The following is a 22,079-nucleotide window of genomic DNA, read 5'->3' as shown; positions in this document are numbered from 1 at the left end:
CATGCAAAAGAACATCAGTCTCAATAATATACACTGGTGCCAAGAACAGTAGTGACCGTGGACATATTACTAGGATATAACCTTCTTATGGGATACTGTGCAAGCACATCATCCTGAATAGAACGGCGAATTAAGACCGGAGGTTGTGGATAGAGCCGGAGTGACTGCAGAGGTCATAACACAATTAATATCAAAACCTTTTGTAAGACAAAAATCAAACTAATAGGAACTATAAATTATATTGAATTTAATTTCCTTACCTCATTAATTACTCGAGTTGTATACTTTAGTTTCTTCAAGTCTTCTACGGTTGGAAACCGATCTCCAATAATAGTATCAACCTAAGAAAAATCATGTGATTGAAAGAGGAAATAGAAAATTAGATTAGGGTCAAATGATTAAGACCAAACAAAATTTTATAGCATAAATCTATTAGGTGCACTATATGCCAGTACAAGTTTAGGTTACCTCATCTTGGAGCTTTGCCATGACACTAGGTTCCTACAGTCATTAAGAAAGTAAAAATAGTGAAATATAACCAAGCACCTATTTGATATGTGCTGAGAAATTGCTTGTCACCTTCGACAAAAGATAAAATGTCCATGTCAAAACTGCAGCAGATGTTTCATGCCCAGCTATAAGCAGGGTCATCAAGTCATCACGGAGTTGCTTGCTAGAAACCTACAAAAAGTTGGAAGAAATTCTTCTATCATGTGAGCTATTAGCAGAAACATGTTGCAATTAATAAGACATACATCATCTCCTGATGCCAAAAGGAAGTGTAGTATACTAGGATCTTGTTCATTCATGTATTCTTCACCAAACTGCAGCTCCTCTTCATCTACCATTCTCTGCAGGATAGCAAATAAATAACAAAAACAAAACCGAATCAGTGGTCATATATCCAAGAGCTTGACAGTTGAATCCAATTGAAAGAATCATATGACCTTGACTTCATGTGAGACAAATTTTCAAAATGAAAATTAAAAACAGTTCTCTTACAGTGGTTTTTTCTTTTAAATGAAACCGAGTTAGCCACATAATTAAAAGAGCTGCCTTCTTTTTGAAAAAAAAAAAAAAAGGGAACAATAAATATGTTTTTCAACCCCTAAAATTCTCTAGCTTCAAGTAAAACCTCATTGTATCAAATAAATGAACAAAGAAACAAGTAAATAAATAAAATATAGAAATCTATTATCAGTTTATCAAGGAGAATCAGCAATTCTTTAACTAAACAAGCAGTAAGTGTAAGTTCTAACTATTTGATATTTACAAAGAAATCAAATTCCCGAAAAAAAAGAAGCAGAACAGCCTGGACATCATTTTGATCCTTTATTGATACTCAGTAGGGTTTCTCAAATACAATCTCAAAGTTACCTGATTTGAATGGTTCTAAAAGTTCCAATTGAATGTTTATAAAAGTTTCATATGCTTCTGAAGTTACCTGATTTGAATGGTTCTAAAGCTTCATATGCCAAATACATATATGCATAAAAGTGTCCAGTATTCTCTTAGAAAAAGAGTTAGGTGTTGCTTTGACAGTTCCAACGTTACCTTGCATATCATTATCAAATCATTAAGCGTTTCATTGATCAATTTGAGAGCAGCAGTAACCTTCTTCTGCCGTGGTGAAATGTCTTTCCAGATTGGGATTTCCCATAATGGAATAGGTGCAACACTTCGATCTTCAGCTTCTCTCAAAACTGTGTAAACAGCCTGTTGCATCCAACATATCACTTTTTTAAAAAATAAAAAGTGTAAAGTATATACTAATCATGGTACCAAAAAGACGAGAGTACCACCTATGTACAAAAGCATTTACATAAAAGTTAATATGTCAATGACATCCCTAAAATCCACATTTCTAGTGATATCATGACTAAGTATAATCAACTTGAATAAATATATCCAGCTATCTATTAGTTTATTAGTATGCACTACTTTCAACACTATCAAAATCTCTCATGTTTCTTTCTTTCCAAATGACCTAAAAAACAGTTAAAGGAATAATGTTTCTCATACTTCTTTTTACATAGGAACCATCCCATGCCCAAATCTCCCTCTCAAACGAACCCGAAATGACCCAGTTAATTCCTAATAAACCATAAATCGTACACCTAAATTATATGCAGTGGGACACCATAACAGTATGTGGTTACACGTCTCCTCAGCCTTAAGACAGCAGTAACACCCGTTAACAATGATTCTGCCCGTGATTTTCAATCTGTCCATAGTTAAAATTCTTTCCCAGCATGCCTCTCGTGCAAAAAAAGCAATTCTGGGTGGAATTTTGGTCTTCCAGATTAGCTTTGCTGGAAATACCAGTCTATTCACAGCTCCCATATCACATAAATAATTGTAAAAAGAAGAAACAGAGAATTTTTCATTCTTTTCCAACTTCCAAACAACCTGATCGTCCCTATCAGAAATATGCTGTGACATGAGATACTTCAGAAGATCTTCAAACTCTTAATCTCCCAATCATTTAAATTCCACTTTAAATTGATACACCAGACAATATTACCATTCAAGACTCGGTAGGCCTCCTCAACAGTCATCATAGTCATTTGAGCAATATTAAAAATTCTCGGAAAACTCCTCCTAAGACACCCATAACCAACCCAATCATCCTCCCAGAATTTGATACTGTTGCCTCTACCAATTTTCCAGTTAATACACTGCTGGAAAGGTTTCCTCAACATTAATATTTTCCTCCATAACCCACGCCCATGCGGAATTTTGAGTCTGGTTACATCCAACATATCATAAATCCAGTAAGTTCTTGCATAAGACATCAACCATAAAGCTAACTTAGACTCCAATAAAAAATTATATGAAAAGAAAAGCCAGTACCTCAACTATACCAGTATCATTTGTTAATGAATCAAAATCGTAGTTAAAGACTGCCTTGCCAATAATATCCAATGTCAGACGGGAAAAGAGTGACTCCATCTCCACATCTTCTCCATTGAATGCAGCAGCATTGAGCTTCATGCAAAGCCTATCTGTAGCTTCTCCAAACAGGTTGATCATAGCTGTAACATACTATATAATAAACCAAGAAAAGAATCAGCATCAGAAACAGGTCAAATGATGTATTTAAGGCTCCAAAATGCCTCCCAATCCTATAAAGGTAGACATTGATCAAGGTAGAAATTTATCACACTTTACATTTATTTCCCTTGTTTCTTTGGTATTCTATCCTTAATCTCCTAGATGTATGTCTAATGTATCCAATTCTTGTGGCCTGTTGGGTTCCAACTAGTTAAACTAATAATGTTATAACTCATGTTTAATTTGTTTAACCACTCCTTCATAATTTAAAGAAAAAAAATGAGAGTTTGTCACTTAAAGGTTGCAGTTGACCTTGAAAACTATTTAGTCAACAATGATTTATAACTCAAGCTGACAGGTTACATGCTCAATATAGTGTCTTTTCCTGGCATAAGTAACTTCCTTTTTGCCAGGTTACATGCTCAAGGTAGCTGTTTTGCCAGGCCATAAATTACTCTCTTTCTAAAAACTTGTGGACACTACTAAAATTTTAAGCACTGTCTACTACATAAATTTTAAGTCTTTTCTCCTAAATTCATAAATGTCTAGCTTCATAATCTGAAATGTAACGGCCCTGAAAATTCAAAAAAAAATACATATAATAATTTGAATGCGGAGGCGAAATAAAAAATTAAAATTAACATCCCTTACACAATAAGTTAAAAGTATTAAACAATATCACGAAATAAATTCTCTAAAATAAATAAGAGAAATGAAAAAAATAAAGGAAACTATAAAGCACTAGCATCTACTCGCCGTCTTCTTGTAGATCGGACTCGGAAAACAGAACCTCCTGATCTGAAATTATTAAATAAGGAATGAACTACACTACTGCAGTAAGAATATCACAGTATATTACCGTCACAGAAGCAAAATTTGGTAGAAAACAAAAAAATAAATAAATAACCAATGGAACACAAATTTTAAAGGAATATATTTATTTAAAATAAAACCATTTACTCTTTTTCTTGTCCTTGAAGAACCTGTGAAAACAATCTATAAAGACAATAACATCATACAGATCACAATTTCATACATAATCAGTAACATAAAACATATCAAAAATCCGTATTCATTAATAATAACTGATTATTACCGTTTCTCGTTTTCACCAGCCTACTAATATCCATGGGGATCCATAGGGGTGGCCCCCCTATACGTGAACCATTCTCCTTAACAGTCTTAATTACAGGGCCATTCCCATATCCTGTCTGGTATGAGAGTAAAGCGAGCCGTCCCAATACCCCGTCCGGTATTAGACGACGTTCACAGTAGGGTTTCCTATGAACCCAATCCGTAAACTATCTCCCAGAATATCTAGTGAGGCTGTCACCTTATCTATTTTCTCTTAATCTCCGTTAACAAGTTGAACATAATCACATAAACAATAAACATGCACCCGGTAATACAATCATATCATAAATTCCAAAATCACACAGTGATCAAGTAAGCAGTAATATATGCATTTAAAACCATAGAATAGATAGACCAGATATTATAATGCATTTAAACTGTAAAATAAATCAAGCAGGAATCTACAGAGAATAATGTTCGGTTCGGACTCCATTAGCAACCTTAATTAATTATGCATATCTATTAATTTGCACAAAATACAGTATTACCATTTATTCGAACTTTAATTTCATGATAGTAAATAGGGTGAGGGGTTCTTACTTGATTCGATACAGAAAACTAGATTGTTACTGCGATTACGGCCGGTCATTAGATTCCCTCAATTTTTTTCCGGGAACTAAAACGCGCTTACGGTACCTACACATGTCCCAAATAACCCAGAAATCAGACCCAGGGCCTACTCGACCAATTTCGGAATACCGGCACGAGCCGCCATGCTCCAGCAACTGCGCCACTGCCCACGCCGACAATCCGCCTCGGGTTAGCTGTTTTCGGCCATTTCCGTCCGAATTCAGCCAAAGTTGCAACGGTTCCTATGAGAAAACACACTTAGCGCCCTCGGTGGGCCCAAAAAAATGTAGAAAAACAAAACTCAGCGGCGGTGGGGTGTTTTCCTCCGGCTCACGTTGCGGTTGGGTGTTTTGCTCCGTTCAACCTGTAGAGGAGAAACGGTGATCACAACGGTGGAAAAATCACATCGAACGGGAATCGGGAAAGACCTCATCGGAGGCAAAAATCGAAGCACCCTGTGGCGGCGCCGCTGAGCTTCGGCGACATTTTCTGGCCAATTGGCTGGTTTTTTCACTCTGATTTGGTTATGGGTGGGTTTGAAATCAAATTCTGAGCAAAGGGTAGAATTTTTACGTCGTTTGGCGACCGAAAATTGCTCCGGTGCGGCGGCAGGTGGCGGCGGCAGGTGGCGGCGGTCGGCTCCCGGGCGGCTGGGCTGTCTTCTCCGGCAAGGGGCTCAGGCGGCTAGGGTTAGGATTTGGGTGCAGATGGGGTTATTTATACCCATCCGCTTTTGATCTGGGTCGTCCATCGCTTTTAATCTGTACGGTCCGATCGCGATTAAATAGGGAGTGAATCTGGACCGTCCGTGCGCGATTCAATCCGTGCCGTCCGTGCGCGTTTTTGATTTTGGTCGTCCGTGCGAGCGGGAACGGATCTCAGTCGTTCGATCGCGCGCACGTGGATCGCCCACGTGGCTCCCTCCCGCGTGGCCTCTTGGGTCAGCTTCTCTGCCACCTGGTGCGTCCTGGTTGGTCAAGGCTGCTGACCGGGCAGCTGACGTAGAGTAACTTTTCTAAATTGCGTTTTGACTCCCGGTTTCCGATTTTTCTTTCAAAAATACCCCCATAACCTAAATTTTCACCCATTTTTTCCAAAATTGTTTTCAATTAAATCCTTAACTAATTTTTTATCCTTTTTATTATTATTATTATTATTTTCAATAAAATAAAATAAATTCAATTCAATTCAATTAATACATATTTATATTTATATAGAATTAATAAAAATAAAATAAATGATAAAAATAATTAGGTGTTACAACTCTCCCTCCTTAAAAAAAAATTTGATCCCTCAAATTTACCTCTTACTCTCGATCGAGCAACTGGGAGTACTGGGCTCTAAAGTCTGATTCTAGCTCCCATGTAGCCTCCCTTGGTGTGTGGTTCTGTCATACGACCTTTACAAAGGATATTTGCTTATTGCGAAGTAATCTGCTCTTTCGATCCGTAATGCCGACTGGTATTTCCTCCTAGGATAAATCTTTTCGGAGTGGAAGAGGTTCGTGGGCCAAGACATAAAAAGGATCCGGATTGTACTTGCGTAGCATGGACACATGAAATACATTGTGGACCTTAGAATGTTCTGGAGGCAGTGATAGTCTATAAGCAACAGTACCAATCCTGTCTAAGACTTCAAATGGTCCAATAAATCGGGGGTTTAGTTTTTCCTCCTGCCGAACCTACTAATTCACTTGAAATGAGTGATTTTAAGGAACACTTGGTCGTCTTTCTCAAACACTAAATCTCTCATTCGGGTGTCTGCATAACTCTTCTATCTGCTCTGAGCCGTCTGAATGTTTTCTTGATCTTAACTATTTTGGATGTAGTCTCCTCTACCAGCTCCGAGCCGAACAATTTTCTATCGCCCACTTTTTTCCAACAAATCGGCGATCTGCATGGGCGCCCATATAACGTCTCATACGGAGCCATGTCAATACTCGCTTGCTAGCTGTTGTTGTAGGCGAACTCTATCAGGGATAGATGGTCGTCCCAATGGCCCCCAGAGTTAAGGATACAAGCTCGGAACATATCCTCAAGTGTACGGATTGTCCTTTCTGACTATCCATCAGTATGAGGGTGGAAGGCAGTACTAAGGGACAGCTTCATTCCCATGACTTGCTGAAAACTACTCCAAAACTGAGAAGTGAACCTGGGGTCCATTTCAGACACTACTGTCACTAGGACCTCATCGGAGGCAAAAATCACATCGAACGGGAATCGGGAAAGACCTCATCGGAGGCAAAAATCGAAGCACCCTGTGGCGGCGCCGCTGAGCTTCGGCGACATTTTCTGGCCAATTGGCTGGTTTTTTCACTCTGATTTGGTTATGGGTGGGTTTGAAATCAAATTCTGAGCAAAGGGTAGAATTTTTACGTCGTTTGGCGACCGAAAATTGCTCCGGTGCGGCGGCAGGTGGCGGCGGCAGGTGGCGGCGGTCGGCTCCCGGGCGGCTGGTCTGTCTTCTCCGGCAAGGGGCTCAGGCGGCTAGGGTTAGGATTTGGGTGCAGATGGGGTTATTTATACCCATCCGCTTTTGATCTGGGTCGTCCATCGCTTTTAATCTGTACGGTCCGATCGCGATTAAATAGGGAGTGAATCTGGACCGTCCGTGCGCGATTCAATCCGTGCCGTCCGTGCGCGTTTTTGATTTTGGTCGTCCGTGCGAGCAGGAACGGATCTCAGTCGTTCGATCGCGCGCACGTGGATCGCCCACGTGGCTCCCTCCCGCGTGGCCTCTTGGGTCAGCTTCTCTGCCACCTGGTGCGTCCTGGTTGGTCAAGGCTGCTGACCGGGCAGCTGACGTAGAGTAACTTTTCTAAATTGCGTTTTGACTCCCGGTTTCCGATTTTTCTTTCAAAAATACCCCCATAACCCAAATTTTCACCCATTTTTTCCAAAATTGTTTTCAATTAAATCCTTAACTAATTTTTTATCCTTTTTATTATTATTATTATTATTTTCAATAAAATAAAATAAATTCAATTCAATTCAATTAATACATATTTATATTTATATAGAATTAATAAAAATAAAATAAATGATAAAAATAATTAGGTGTTACAACTCTCCCTCCTTAAAAAGAAATTTGATCCCTCAAATTTACCTCTTACTCTCGATCGAGCAACTGGGAGTACTGGGCTCTAAAGTCTGATTCTAGCTCCCATGTAGCCTCCCTTGGTGTGTGGTTCTGTCATACGACCTTTACAAAGGATATTTGCTTATTGCGAAGTAATCTGCTCTTTCGATCCGTAATGCCGACTGGTATTTCCTCCTAGGATAAATCTTTTCGGAGTGGAAGAGGTTCGTGGGCCAAGACATAAAAAGGATCCGGATTGTACTTGCGTAGCATGGACACATGAAATACATTGTGGACCTTAGAATGTTCTGGAGGCAGTGATAGTCTATAAGCAACAGTACCAATCCTGTCTAAGACTTCAAATGGTCCAATAAATCGGGGGTTTAGTTTTTCCTCCTGCCGAACCTACTAATTCACTTGAAATGAGTGATTTTAAGGAACACTTGGTCGTCTTTCTCAAACACTAAATCTCTCATTCGGGTGTCTGCATAACTCTTCTATCTGCTCTGAGCCGTCTGAATGTTTTCTTGATCTTAACTATTTTGGATGTAGTCTCCTCTACCAGCTCCGAGCCGAACAATTTTCTATCGCCCACTTTTTTCCAACAAATCGGCGATCTGCATGGGCGCCCATATAACGTCTCATACGAAGCCATGTCAATACTCGCTTGCTAGCTGTTGTTGTAGGCGAACTCTATCAGGGATAGATGGTCGTCCCAATGGCCCCCAGAGTTAAGGATACAAGCTCGGAACATATCCTCAAGTGTACGGATTGTCCTTTCTGACTATCCATCAGTATGAGGGTGGAAGGCAGTACTAAGGGACAGCTTCATTCCCATGACTTGCTGAAAACTACTCCAAAACTGAGAAGTGAACCTGGGGTCCATTTCAGACACTACTGTCACTAGGACTCCATGCAATCTGACTATTTCTCGAATATACCTGCACTAAGCAGAAAAAGTGCAGGCAAATTGGGGCCACACAACAGGTTCAAGAAAAAGTGCAGGTATTAAATTGGATAAGATACCTGCACTTTTTCTGCTTAGTGCATCGACTACCACTTTGCCCTCACCCGAATGGTACAAGATGTCACAATCATAGTTTTTAAGAAGTTCTATCCACCTTCTCTGACGCATGTTGAAATCCTTTTGAGTGAATATATGTTTCAAACTCTTGTGATCGATATAAATCTGAAAGTTTTCTCTATATAAATAATGGTGCCAAGTTTTCAAGGCGTGTATAATTGCGGCAAGTTCTAAGTCATGGATGAGATAATTTTTCTCATGACTCTGTAACTGTCTGGACCCATAGGCTATGACATTCTCATGCTGCATTAGAACACAACCCAGGCCTAAATAGGAGGCATCACTGTAAACTGTATATTCCCCCCAATTCACTCGGTAAGGCTAGCACAGGCGCAGTAGTCAGCCGCTTCTTTAGTTCTGAAAAACTTCTTTCACAGTTCTCATTCCACTCAAATTTGGCATTCTTCTTTGAGTCGGGTTAGGGGAGCTGTTAGACTAGAAAATCATTCAACGAACCTGCGATAATAGCCCGCCATTCCCAAAAAGCTACTGATTTCTTTAACTGATGTCAATTTCTCCCAGCCGAGCACCGCTTCAACCTTTTCAGAATTCACTGATACTCCATCCTTTGATATGATGTGTCTCAGGAAAGCGGTCTGCTCAAACTAGAATCCACACTTACTCAACTTTGCATACAGTTTCTTTCTTCTGAGAACCTGCAAAACCTGAGCTAGATAGTGAGCATGTTCCTCTCTGCTTTTTGAGTAGACCAGGATGTCGTCGATGAACACGATAACAAATTGATCTAAGAATTGTCTGAAGACCCTGTTCATCAAATCCACGAAGATGGCTGGGGCATTGGTTAGCCCAAATGGCATGAACAGGAACTCATAATGTCCGTACCTGATTCGAAAAGCCGTCTTGGGGATGTCTTCTGTCCTTATTTTCACCTGATGGTAACCTGATCGCAGGTCTATTTTGGAGAAGACCTGCGCATTCTGCAACTGATCGAAGAGGTCATCAATTCTGGGAAGGGGATATTTGTTCTTGATTGTGATCTTGTTCAATCCTCTGTAATCAATACATAGTATCAACGTTACATCTCCCTTTCTGGGAAAAGTGACTCCGGCACCCCAAGGGGACACTATGTCTGAGGGGGAGCCTGGATCACCGGTCTGGGCCTCTTGTTCTGTTGGACAGGCGCAGTAGGTGCTAGTCTGCAGGGTGGAGCTGAGGGTCTGTGGTTCCCTGCTGACTGAGGGAGGGTGTGGAGGCTCCTTTCCACTAACTGTGCCTTGGCCAGAACGGCCGAATAAGTCCCGAGCTCCAGTACAAACAAATGATGTTTGATCTCTGGGCGGAGGCCCCACTGGAACCTCCTAGCCTTCCTGCCCTTATCCATCAACATCTCAGGGGAGTATCGGCCCAACTCCAGGAACTTACAAGCATATTTTCACACAGTCATGTTTCCCTGGACCAACTGTAGAAACTCCATCTCCTTCAGATATCGGATGTGCTCTGGGAGGTACTCTGCATGAAAGACTGCTAGGAACTGTTCCCAAGTAACTGAAACTGGCAGGATGGTCTGCTTGAGTTCCCACCAGCAGTCTGCTTCTCCCACCAGCATGTAGGTAGCAAGGGTGACCCTCTGCTCGGGAGTCACTCCTGGGGTCTTGAAGGCCTTCTTCGTCTCCGCCAACCAGTATTAGACATCTTCAAAAGAGGATTCCCCTGCAAAAGTAAATGGGTTCAGTCTCCTGTACCTCTCTATGTAACTTGGGTCAATCGTGGGAGGAACTAGGTCCAGTGGAAGAGGGACTGAGCCAGGTTGAGGATAGACTGGGGGGGCCCTATGGTGGTACTTGCTGATATGGCAGGGGCACTGTATTATACTGCGGCGGTGACACTGGGTGGTACTGTGGAAGAGCAGGGTCGTACCGAAGTGGCTCAGGATCCTCTCGCTACAGTGGTGGCTCAACATGTGGCAGCGGGTGAGGGTTAGGTAGCTCCCTCCTCTCCTCTCGGCCCTGCTGGGCAGCAATGAGTCTTTCTAACATCTCAAATATCCTGTCCACGTCTTCCCTGAGCAAACCCTCCCGGGTTGCCTGGTTTAGTGGGGGTTTTCCTCTTCTCATCTCACTATACCTACATTTCACAAGGAAGAGTTGAGTGATAATTCATTGTTTGGTGTTTCTCTAAGTATTATTGTGTAAGGGACGGGTCCGAGGAACGCGACTTTGATACCAACTGCAACGGCCCCGGAAATTCAAAAGAAAATACATATAATAATTTGAGTGCGGAAGCGAAATTAAGGTTAACATCCCTTACACAATAACTTAAAAGTACTAAACAATATCACGGAATACGTTCTCTAAAATAAATACGAGAAATGAGAAAAATAAAGGAAACTATAAATTATCTAGCATCTACTCGTCGTCTTCTTGTGGATCGGGCTCGGGAACCAAGCCCTCCTGATCTGAAATGGTTAAATAAGGAATGAGGTACACTAGCCCAGTAAGGACATCACACTATATTACCGTCACAAAAGCAAAGTTTGGTAGAAAACCAAAAAAAAAAGAAACAACCAATAGAGCACAAATTTTAAAACAATACATTTATTTAAAATAAAACCATTTATCTTTTTTCTTACTTTTGGAGAACCTGTGAAAACAACCTATAAAGATAATAACATCATACAGATCACAATTTCATGCATAATCAATAACATAAAATATATCATAAATCCGTATTCATTAACAATAACTGATTATCACCGTTTCTTGTTTTCACCAGCCTACTAATATCCATGGGGGATCCATAGAGGTGTCCTCGCTACACGTGAACCATTCTCCTTAACAGTATTAATTCCAGGGCCGTCCCATACCTCGTCCGGTATGAGCTCCAATACATTAAATATCAATACCCTGTCCGGTATAAGTGTGAAGCGGACCGTCCTCATACCCCGTCCGATATGAGACGACGTTCACGGTAGGGTTCCTTATGAACCCAATCTGTCCACCATCTCCCAAGATATCTAGTGAGGCTGTCACCTTATCTGTTTTCTCTTAGTCTCCATTACCAAATTGAACATAATTACATAAATAATAAATATGCACCCGGTAATACAATCATATCGTAAATTCCAAAAACACAGTGGTCAAGTAAGACAGTAATACATGCATTGAAAACCATAGAAAAGATAAACCAGATATCATAATGCATTTAAACCGTAAAATAAATAAAGCAGGAATCAACAGAGAATAATGTCCGGTTCGGGCTCCATTAGCAACCTTAATTAATTATACATATCTATTAATTTGCACAAAATACAGTATTATCATTTATTCGAACTCTAATTCCATGATAGGAAATAGGGTGAGGTGTTCTTACTTGATTCGACGCCGAAAACTAGATTATTACTGCGCCTACGGTCGATCCCTAAATTTCCTGAATTTTTTCTCAGGAACTGAAATGCGCTTACGGTACCTACACATATCCCAAATAACCCAAAGTCAGACCCAGGGCCTACTCGGTCAATTTCGGAATTCCGGCACGGTAGCTCCACCGTACTCCGGCGACGGCGCTGCTGCCCGCGGCAGTGATCCGCCTCGAGTTGGCTGTTTTCTGCCGTTTCCGGCCGAATTCAGCCAAACTTGCATCGATTCCTGTGAGAAAACACACTTAGCGCCCTCGGTGGGCCCAAAAAAACGTAGAAAATCGAAACTCAGCGGCGATGGGGCTCTCCGGTGCGGCGGCTCCTCTGGCTTACGTTGCAGTTGGGTGTTTTGCTCCGGTCAACCTGTAGAGGAGGAAACGGTGATCACAAGGTGGAAAAATCACATCGAACGGGAATTGGGAAGGACCTCATCGGAGGCAAAAATCGAAGCACCCCGCGGCAGCACCGCTGAGTTTCAGCGGTGTTTTCTGGCCAATTGACCGGTTCTTTCACTCTGATTTGGCCATGGGTGGGTTTGAAATCAAATTCTGAGCAAATGGTAGAATTTTTATCTCGTTTGGCAGCCGGAAATTGGTCCGGTGCGGCGGCAGGTGGCAGCGGTCGGCTCCCCAACGGCTGGCTATCTTCTCCGACGAGGGGCTCTGGCGGTTAGGGTTAGGGTTTGGGTGCGGATGGGGTTATTAATACTCATCTGCTTTTGATCTGGGCCGTCCATCGCTTTTAGCCTGGACCATCCGATCGCAATTAAATAGTGAGTGAATCTGGTTCGTTCATCGCGATTCAATCTGGTCCGTCCGTGCGCAATTCAATCAGGGCCGTCTGTGCGCGATGCAATCTGGGCCATCCCTGCGCGTTTTTGATCTGGCCTGTCCATGCGCGCGGGAACGGATCTCAGCCGTTCGATCACGCGCACGCGGATCGCCCACGTGGTTCCCTCCCGCGTGGCCTTCCGGGTTAGTGTCTTTGCCACCTAGCGCGTCCTAGTTGATCGGGGCTGCTGACCGGGCAGTTGACGTGGCGTAACTTTTCTGAATTGCGTTTTGACCCTCGATTTCCGATTTTTCTTTCAAAAATACCCCTAGAACCCAAATTTTCACCTCTTTTCTCCAAAATTATTTTCAATTAAATCCTTAACCAATTTTTTACCTTTTTTTATTATTATTATTATTATTATTATTTTCAATAAAATAAATTAAATTCAATTCAATTCAATTAATACATACTTATATTTACATAGAATTAATAAAAATAAAATAAATAATAAAAATAATTGGGTGTTACATGCAATGAAAAACAAAAGCTCAATTAACATTTCAGCTTCTTCGTTAGTGAAAATCAAGTGAACCAATTAATTAGACAAAGGAGCATGATGCTGCCAAAGCAAACAAGATTCAATATCTAACTTAATTAGGATACCTTCTGATGCAGTGCAGGTACAATTGCACGCCGTCTAACCCGCCATACTTCTCCATCAGCCGGTATGAGTCCCTTCCCCATGACAAATTCTAGAATTTCTGCCAAAATACCCTGCATATGAAAGATGAGAAAGAATTAAACAGAGGACTAGCCGAAACCCAGATTGCTCATTATTGAAGATGACATTTAATTTACCTTTGAATAAGCCTTTGAATTGTCTTTTAATATATGTTTACATATGGATGGATCAGAAACGATCAAGAATGACTGCACAAAAGACCAACAAATGAAGTATAAAATTCATGTATGCTCCTAATTAGTGCTCAAGTACATTGAAAAAACAACCAGTAATATAAGAAATCACATGAAGAAAAGAAGCAAACCTTTGGTCCAAAGGTCAACCTGAAAATTCCACCATAAGTTAGGTAAAGTTCATACAGAGGCAGGAAGAAAGCCTCGCTCCGTATGGCACTAATTGTTCCTTTAGCCGTTGGAATCTCGGGATAATCTTCAAGAGTACCAGTCAACTTAAATAAAAATTCCAGAACCTCTTCAGGAATGCCCAGTTTCGATAAACCATTCCTTAATATAGATTGAAAACTTGTTCCCAAAACCAAAGCACTATATAAGAACTAAAGGAATAATTTTCAAACAACCAAAACAACTATATATTATGGTAAGTCAAAGGCAAGATAAAAACCACAGTTTGCTTTCCCAATTTCAAAAGGTTTCCCAGTCCAATGTCTATCATATTGAAAATCAGAACAATGTGATCTTTTCTGATAGACAAATCAAGTGATCTTGTCTAATTTAGATGCGTTCAGTTAACTCCATAACTTAAGCTTGATAAATGGAAGTCCCATAAGTCTACCAATTATATATTTGATTCAAGGTAGTTTTTATTTTTTTGGTAATTCCTTCCTTAACAGTTTGAAATACAACTATACAGATATGGAATTAAAGCAACAACTGAAGTTGATTTAATTATGCATCAAATGCAACTATGACAACTTTTAAATTGCACGGAAATAAAACACTATTGAAACAAAGGCAAGACCAGAGTAACTAGAACATTTAGATTTCCTCATTCATCTCCATTTACTCACACCCAATGTACTTATCACAACAACAAAGACTAACCATGCCCAAGACTGTGTTCCACAATACAAGCTTGCATGCGTGTTCTTAAAACATAAATTTACAATTTAATTAAAGAAAACTAAGGAGGATACCCAGACTGGCGCACAGTGAATTCTCCAGAAGCAATTCGAGCAGACAACTCGGCTCGCCGTTTCTCTTCAATCCGCTGCTCTACTTTCTTGACAGCGCTGGCGACCGAGTCAGTCTCTCTCCCATTGGAAGACGAGCAACTGATTACAGCAAACTGACAATTCCCTGAAATGCAGGAGCAGAAATGAAAAAGGGAAAAGAAAGAAAACATATTGATAAGCAAGTATGAAAATTAAGGAAAAAAGAAAATGGGGGAATGTGGGGGTACCGAAATTTTTGGATGAGGAAGGTGTGGACCTCAATCTATAAGAATGATGGTTGATAAAGGAGGGAACTTGAAGAAGAGATAAAGATGAAGCCATGAGAGTAGCTTAAGCCTTAGAGCGATGGGAATGAATTTGTTGCAGAATGAAATGAAAACTGATAGGAAAATGGAAAGTTTAGAGAAGAAAAGCTATAAAAACAGAGCTGGAAATGAGTCTCATCCACAGCTGAAAAAACAAAGTAGGAATCTTTTATGCTCCTTAGCAAACCAAAACCTTTGATGCCAAAATGCAACCCAAAAAAAAAGTGCAACAGCACCTTCACCAATGATGTATATATATATTATATATTATATATATATGTGTGTATATATACATACATTGCAAACAAAACACTATTTAATGGGTAACAGCTTTTATTTTTTAGATTAAGATTTCAAATTTCAGTAAAAATAAAAAATTTATTAAACTAAAAGTAATGAATCTATGTTTTATTCATTGGTTTTCATGCAAATTATTTAATTTAAATAAAGCAAAATAACCATAAAAAAATTAAAAATATTTTAATATATTAAAAAAATTTGTGGTACTTACATGAGCAAAAAAGAATATTGTTTTATTTAATGGGTTAATTAATTATGGCTGAATTAAAAAAGATAAACAAAAAAATAAGTAAAACTTTTTAAAATTATATATTATTAATAACATTAATCGTAATTGCCAAAAAAAATTCTTTTTTTTCTTCTTTGAATTTTTTTTAAAAGTTTTTGTTTTTTGGTAAAGAGAGAAAGAAATAAATTAATTAATCAAATAATTAATTTTTTCAATTGTGTTCATTATTGCAACATAACGTGTTAATTTAATTAAAATTAATATAAAAAATTAAAAAATCATATATATTTTTTAAAAATGTTTCAAATGAAAACAAAATAATTAAAAAAAAAATTATATTTACTATGTTAAATAAAGCATTGTTTTCTGTTTCTCTCTCTCTCTCTCTCTCTCTCTCTATATATATATGTGTATATATATCCCCAAGCAAAAATTTGGTTAAAGCCAATGGAATCGTCATCAGCCAATCATGTGTATTGTAGCTTCATCCATCACCAGTGGGTCCCTCTTCTATCTCTATTTTGTCCTTCATCCTCACAAACAAGCAAATTAAATTAAACATTACAACTTTGATGTATATGTTTATGTTTGTAAAAGTTATATAATTCTATATTTATAACTTACAACCTTACGAAAATATTTTGATGCAAGGATCTTATGTCATTAACAATAATTTTATATTATATAGTATGAGAATAATATAAAAAAAAAATTAGTATGTTATTTATTTATATAAAAATAATTTAATATTTATTTAATAATTATAATAAAAATAAATAAATCATTAAATTGTTTTTTCGTTATAATTTAATTTTTAATTTTTTTAATTTTTTTAATTTTTTTAAACACCCAATTTTTTTTTATTTTGTAACAAAAAAATTAAATTATCAAATCATATTTAAATATTTTAAAAAAATAACTCAAAAACATTATTTTTACTAATCAATTAAATTAATAAATTTATTAATTAAAATAATTAATTAAAGTCATTATTTTAAACTATTTTTTAAAATATTTCGATATTATCTAATTATGTTAGAAAATAGAAAGAAACCAAATATTTGAAACAAATAGAAACCTAATTGTAACATAAATAATATCAATGTCCAAATTATAACAAATGTAAAACTTTGTACATTAATTTTATAATTTATCCTACAAAACTATGAATCGTACACTTAATATTTTTACAATAATATAACAAATTTAGGTTCATAAAATATAACATATGAATATTTAAAATATACACACAAGTTAATGCAACCATGAAGACCGGGTGTAAAATTAAACTTCTAATGTAAAGTCCCAAAACCTTAAAGAAAATGGACTTATAATTTCAATGCGGAAGCACTATTTACATTTGTTACACATTAAATTGAATTGTCTAATAGAATTATGAAAATATCTTTTCTACGTGGTTCATAAAAGACAACGTTAATTAAAAAAATATAAATATATTAGTATCTTAAGACAACCTTCATTAGCACTTGAAAGGAGTCCGAAATGTGGTCTACTCACAACTTTCTTGCTGATTGGAATTTAAATCTTTATTTTTTTAATCTGAAATGGTTAATGAAATTGTGAACTACATTAGTCCAGTAAAAATATCACACTAATCACTTATACGGAAAATCTAATGTTAGTAAAAATCAGGAAACAACTAATGTAATCATTCCTTTAAATAAATACATTTAATTTTAAAATTTTTTATTCGATACTTAACGTTACAATTATTTTCAAAATCAACTTATGAAAACAATTAACCAAATGACATTTTAATTTCATGCATAGAATCAACAATCATTCCTTTTTAACCTACTTACTAGGACTCTCGAAATCCATAGGGATATCCATCTACTCGTGAACCAAGTATCAAGATTTGACAATTAACCCGGTCGAGCTCATACTCCGTCCAATAATGAGCGCCAAAAATATCATCGCCTCGATAGTTCCTCTGGTATGAGGGTGAATCATATCTCCTAAAAACCTTCTGGTATGGGACTTCTCAGTCCCGTCCGACTGAAATAATGTCCACCCTTTCCTAGGGTGCCCAATAAGCTTTCATTTATTTAGACTCTTATCATCCAAATAACCACTAAAACATATCAACATCTCAGTTCATATCCAAATATTAATTCAAAATAATATTTAAACAAGCGATATAGTTTAACATAACTAAATAACCAATAACCAGAATATCGAATAAAAAATCATCAACTCAATTACGTACAGTATAATAGTAATCAAATATAGGTAGTACAGAAAAATAAACAAAGAATCAAGATAAATATAAACTAACATGTTCCAGTTATACTAGTGAGCTATAATATTTTTAGGGTTCTTCTAATTTCTAACAAAGCATACAATTATCGATTATTAATCCTCAATTTACCGTAACCGAGAATAGGGTGAGTGATCCTTACCTGGATCGCTGTTTCGAAACGTCGTGCTATCTACTATACCACCTAACGAGTCCTAAGTTTCCTGAATTTTTTTTGCGATAATCCAAAATACTCATCACGTACCTAAAAACACTCCAAAAATAAAAAAAATCAATGTTGAAAAACCTTTTCGGCCCATTTTAAGGTTTCAACACGCCGGCGTCAACTCCGCCGCCCACGACAGCGATTTATCCAGGCTTGGCCAGTTTTAACCGATTTTATATGTATTCATGCGAAAAAAGACGTTAGGGGGTCTCGATTGATCAGAAAATCACAAAAAATCGAACCTACCAGTGGGGGGGTCTCCGGGTGCGACGACTCCACCGATTCTCCTTTGCGGCTGGAGTTTCTTCTTCGGCTAATCTGCAAAGAAAGGGATGGTGAACACAATAGTTAGAAAATTGTGTGAAACGGGAAACAGGAATGGGCTCATCGAAAGATTTTTAGAGTTTCGGCCACGGCAGCTACGCTGGACTTTGCCCGTGGTTTCCGACTTACCTGCAGTTTTCGGCTTATTCACTGTCTCTTTTACTCTGATATGGCAACAAGGAGACTCGGAATCAAATTTTAAGCGGGTAGAAGAGAATTTTACCTTTTTTGGCAATCGACACTGGCTCCAGTGTGGCGACGATCGTGGGTCAGTCTCCTTCTATACCGACTGGTCCTTCTTATTCGGCGAGGGCAAATGCGGCTGGGGTTAGAATTCCCCTACACGCGATGTTTATATACTTATCCTCCGTCGATTTAGGCCGTCCATTCTTGTCGATGTGGAATGAATCACTGGCCACGTGGATCGCTTGCATGGCCTCCCGTGTGACGCCAATGTTAGCTTGTTTTGTCATGCGATGTACTATGGTTCGCGTGGCTGCTAACTGAGTTGTCTCATGTGGCCGAGTTTTCTTTTTTTATATTTTAATCCTCTGTTTTTAATTTTTCTTTCAAAAACATCCACCGAACTCGAAATTTCACCCATCTTCCCTAAAATTACTTTCAATTTCGTTTATAACCTATTTTTCTCAAATAATTTGATAAAATTAAATTAAATTAATATTTTTAATTATTTTTATAAATATGAAAATTGATCCTGAGCCAAATTCTGGATCCGGATATTACAACTCTCTTCCCTTAAAAAAAATTTGGTCCCTTAAATTTGTCACCCTCTCATTTAGTCAAACAGTTGGGGATATTGTGCTCTAGAGTTCGATTCTATCTCTCATGTAGCCTCCTTCTGTGTGTGATTTTACCATAGGATATTGACGAATAAAATTGCTCTATTGCGAAGTACTTTACTCTTTTGGTCTACAATGCCTACTGGTACCTCCTCATAGGATAGATCCTCTTAGAGTGAGAGAGGCTCGTAGGTCAGGATGTGTGAGAGGTATAGGTTGTACTTACGTAGTATGAACACATGAAATACATTATGAACCTTGAATAGCTCTGGAAATAGTGTCAGTTTGTAAGCGGTCGTACCAATCCTGTCTAAGATCTCAAATGGTCCAATAAACCAGAAATTTAATTTTTTTCTTTTGCTAAACCTGTTAATTCCCTTAAAAGAGGTCACTTTAAGAAACACCCGATTACCTTTCTCAAATTTCAAATCTCTCCTCCGGGTATTCGCATAACTCTTCTGTGTACTCTGAGCTGTCTGCATGTTTTTTCTGATTTTAACTATTTTGGTTGTAGTCTCTTTTACAAGATCTAAACTAAACAATTTTCTATCATTCAGATTTTTTCAAAAGATCGGTGACTTACAGGGGCGACCATACAATGCCTCGTATGGGGCCATGCCGATACTTATTTGGTAGCTATTATTGTAAGCGAATTCTATCAAATATAGGTGATCATCCCAATAGCTCCTAAAGTCAAGAACATAAGGTCGGAACATATCCTCTAGTGTGTGAATCGTCCTCTATGATTGTTCATTGGTTTGATGGTGAAATGTGGTGCTAAGGGATAGTTTCGTCTCCATGGTTTGCTAAAAACTAGACCAAAATCGAAAAGTGAACATGCGGTCTCTGTCGGATACCACTGTCACTGGAATTTCATGTAACTTGACTATCTCCCAGATATGTATTCTTGCTAACTTGTTCAATAGGTCGGTCATCTTGATAGTCAAGAAGTTAGAAGGCTTAGTAAGCCGGTCAACAATTACCCAGAATTACATTAAAATCTTCCGTGTCAATCTCTATTAGGTCCACACTCAGTTTTCTATCTGCTATGTTTATGATACAAATTATGTATATAACCTCTCTTAGTAGTGTTTTACTTCTAAGAGTGGACACAAACAACATATAATTAAATCTTTCAAGTAATACATTCAAGTTTCGTGCAAAAGCATGTGATACAAATAAATATGAAGCATCAGTATCAATCAAAACATGTGCAAGATGATTACAGATAGTATACGTACTCTGTATCACATTCGAGTTGGTTTCAGTATCCTATTGAGTGAGGTTGTAAGTTCTGCCTTAAATAAGATATCTGGCCTGATTCTGATTTTACGGGTACTCTCTCGCATAATGTTCGGTACTCCCACATATGTTGTAGGATTGTTGAGACGATAGCAGGTCGGTCCCCATGATTTTTGCCACAGTCTTGGCAAGTCCTATCGCATCCTGTTATCGGAGCTTGAGGAGGAGTCTAAGTCACTAGCATAGGTCTCTTGTTCTACTGAACTAGTGCAGCAAATGCTAGTCTACAGTATGAAACCGGGGGTCTGAGATTCCCCATTACTTAAAGAAAGATGCAAAGGTTCCTTTACACTAGCTGTGCCTTGGCCAGAACAACTGAGTAAGTGCTAAGCTTAAATACGTACAGCTATTGTCTGATCTCAGGACGGAGACCTCACTCGAATCTCTTTATCTTTCTGCTTTTATCCATCATACTCTTAGGGGAATATTGGCCAAACTATAAGAATCTTCAGGTATACTCTGACACAGTCATATCACCATTGATTAAGTTTGCAAACTCTATTTTCTTCAAATGCCGAAAGTGCTCTAGGAAGTACTCTATATTGAAGGCCATCAGGAAGTGTTCCCAAGTGACTAGAACGGGCAGGATGACCTGCTTGAGCTGTCACCAGCGACCTGCCTCTCGCACAAACATGTAGGTTGTAAGTATGACCTTCTGTTTAGGAACCACCCCAAGAGTTGCGAAGACCTTCTCTGTCTCAGCTAACCAATATTCGACCTCTTTGAAAGATGATGCCCCTGTAAAGCTAAATGAGTTTAATCTTTTATACCTTTCAATGTAGTTTGGGTTCATAATGGATGGAACTGAGTCCAGTGGAAGAGGGACTAGATTGTGCTAGGAAGGGATTGGAGGGTCCATGGCGGTGCCGGATGATACGGTGGAGGCACCAAATTGTATTGTGGTGGTGTCAGATGCACCAGATTGTACTATGACAGTGTCGGATGAAACGGTGGAGGAACAAGGTTGTACCAGGGTAGCTCCGGATCTTCCTACTGCAATGGTGGCTCAAATTGTGACAGTGGAGGAGGGTCAAGCAGCTTCCTCCTTTCCTCCCGGGTCTGCTGGGCAGAGATGAGTCGTTCCAGCATCTCAAAGAGTCGATCAACATCCTCTCGAATTGAACCATCCTAGGCTGCTTGGTTTAGTGGGAGTCTTATTCTCCTCATATCTTTGTACTTGCATTTCATAAGAAATGGTTGAGCGATAGTTTGTATTTAGTGTTTGTAAGTCTCTGTATAAGAAATGGTTTCGAGAAACGTGGCTTTGATACCAACTATAAAAGTCTGAAACCTTAAAGGAAATAAATTTATAATTTCAATGCGGAAGTG

At 38.5% G+C, this 22,079-nt stretch overlaps 1 protein-coding gene across 1 annotated transcript in view; it reads right to left on the bottom strand.

Annotated features, from left to right (window-relative positions):
• CYP97A3 (cytochrome P450, family 97, subfamily A, polypeptide 3) overlaps nucleotides 1–15,545 on the bottom strand; it is a 29,469-nt gene extending 13,924 nt beyond the window's left edge. Inside the window, 12 exon segments of the mRNA XM_022035189.2 lie at nucleotides 82–164; nucleotides 261–341; nucleotides 469–501; nucleotides 580–681; nucleotides 756–851; nucleotides 1,555–1,716; nucleotides 2,854–3,045; nucleotides 13,734–13,844; nucleotides 13,929–14,000; nucleotides 14,117–14,333; nucleotides 14,966–15,128; nucleotides 15,232–15,545. Coding sequence (XP_021890881.2) covers nucleotides 82–164; nucleotides 261–341; nucleotides 469–501; nucleotides 580–681; nucleotides 756–851; nucleotides 1,555–1,716; nucleotides 2,854–3,045; nucleotides 13,734–13,844; nucleotides 13,929–14,000; nucleotides 14,117–14,333; nucleotides 14,966–15,128; nucleotides 15,232–15,325 — 1,406 coding nt within the window. The 5' untranslated portion in view covers nucleotides 15,326–15,545.
• Nucleotides 15,546–22,079: the final 6,534 nt, after the last annotated feature.

The sequence above is a fragment of the Carica papaya genome, chromosome 1, assembly GCF_054855325.1.
Source record: "Carica papaya isolate Zhongbai chromosome 1, ASM5485532v1, whole genome shotgun sequence".
NCBI lineage: Eukaryota > Viridiplantae > Streptophyta > Magnoliopsida > Brassicales > Caricaceae > Carica > Carica papaya.
The sequence above is the reverse complement of the archived record's forward strand: the minus strand, read 5'-3'. Positions and strand labels throughout refer to the sequence as shown.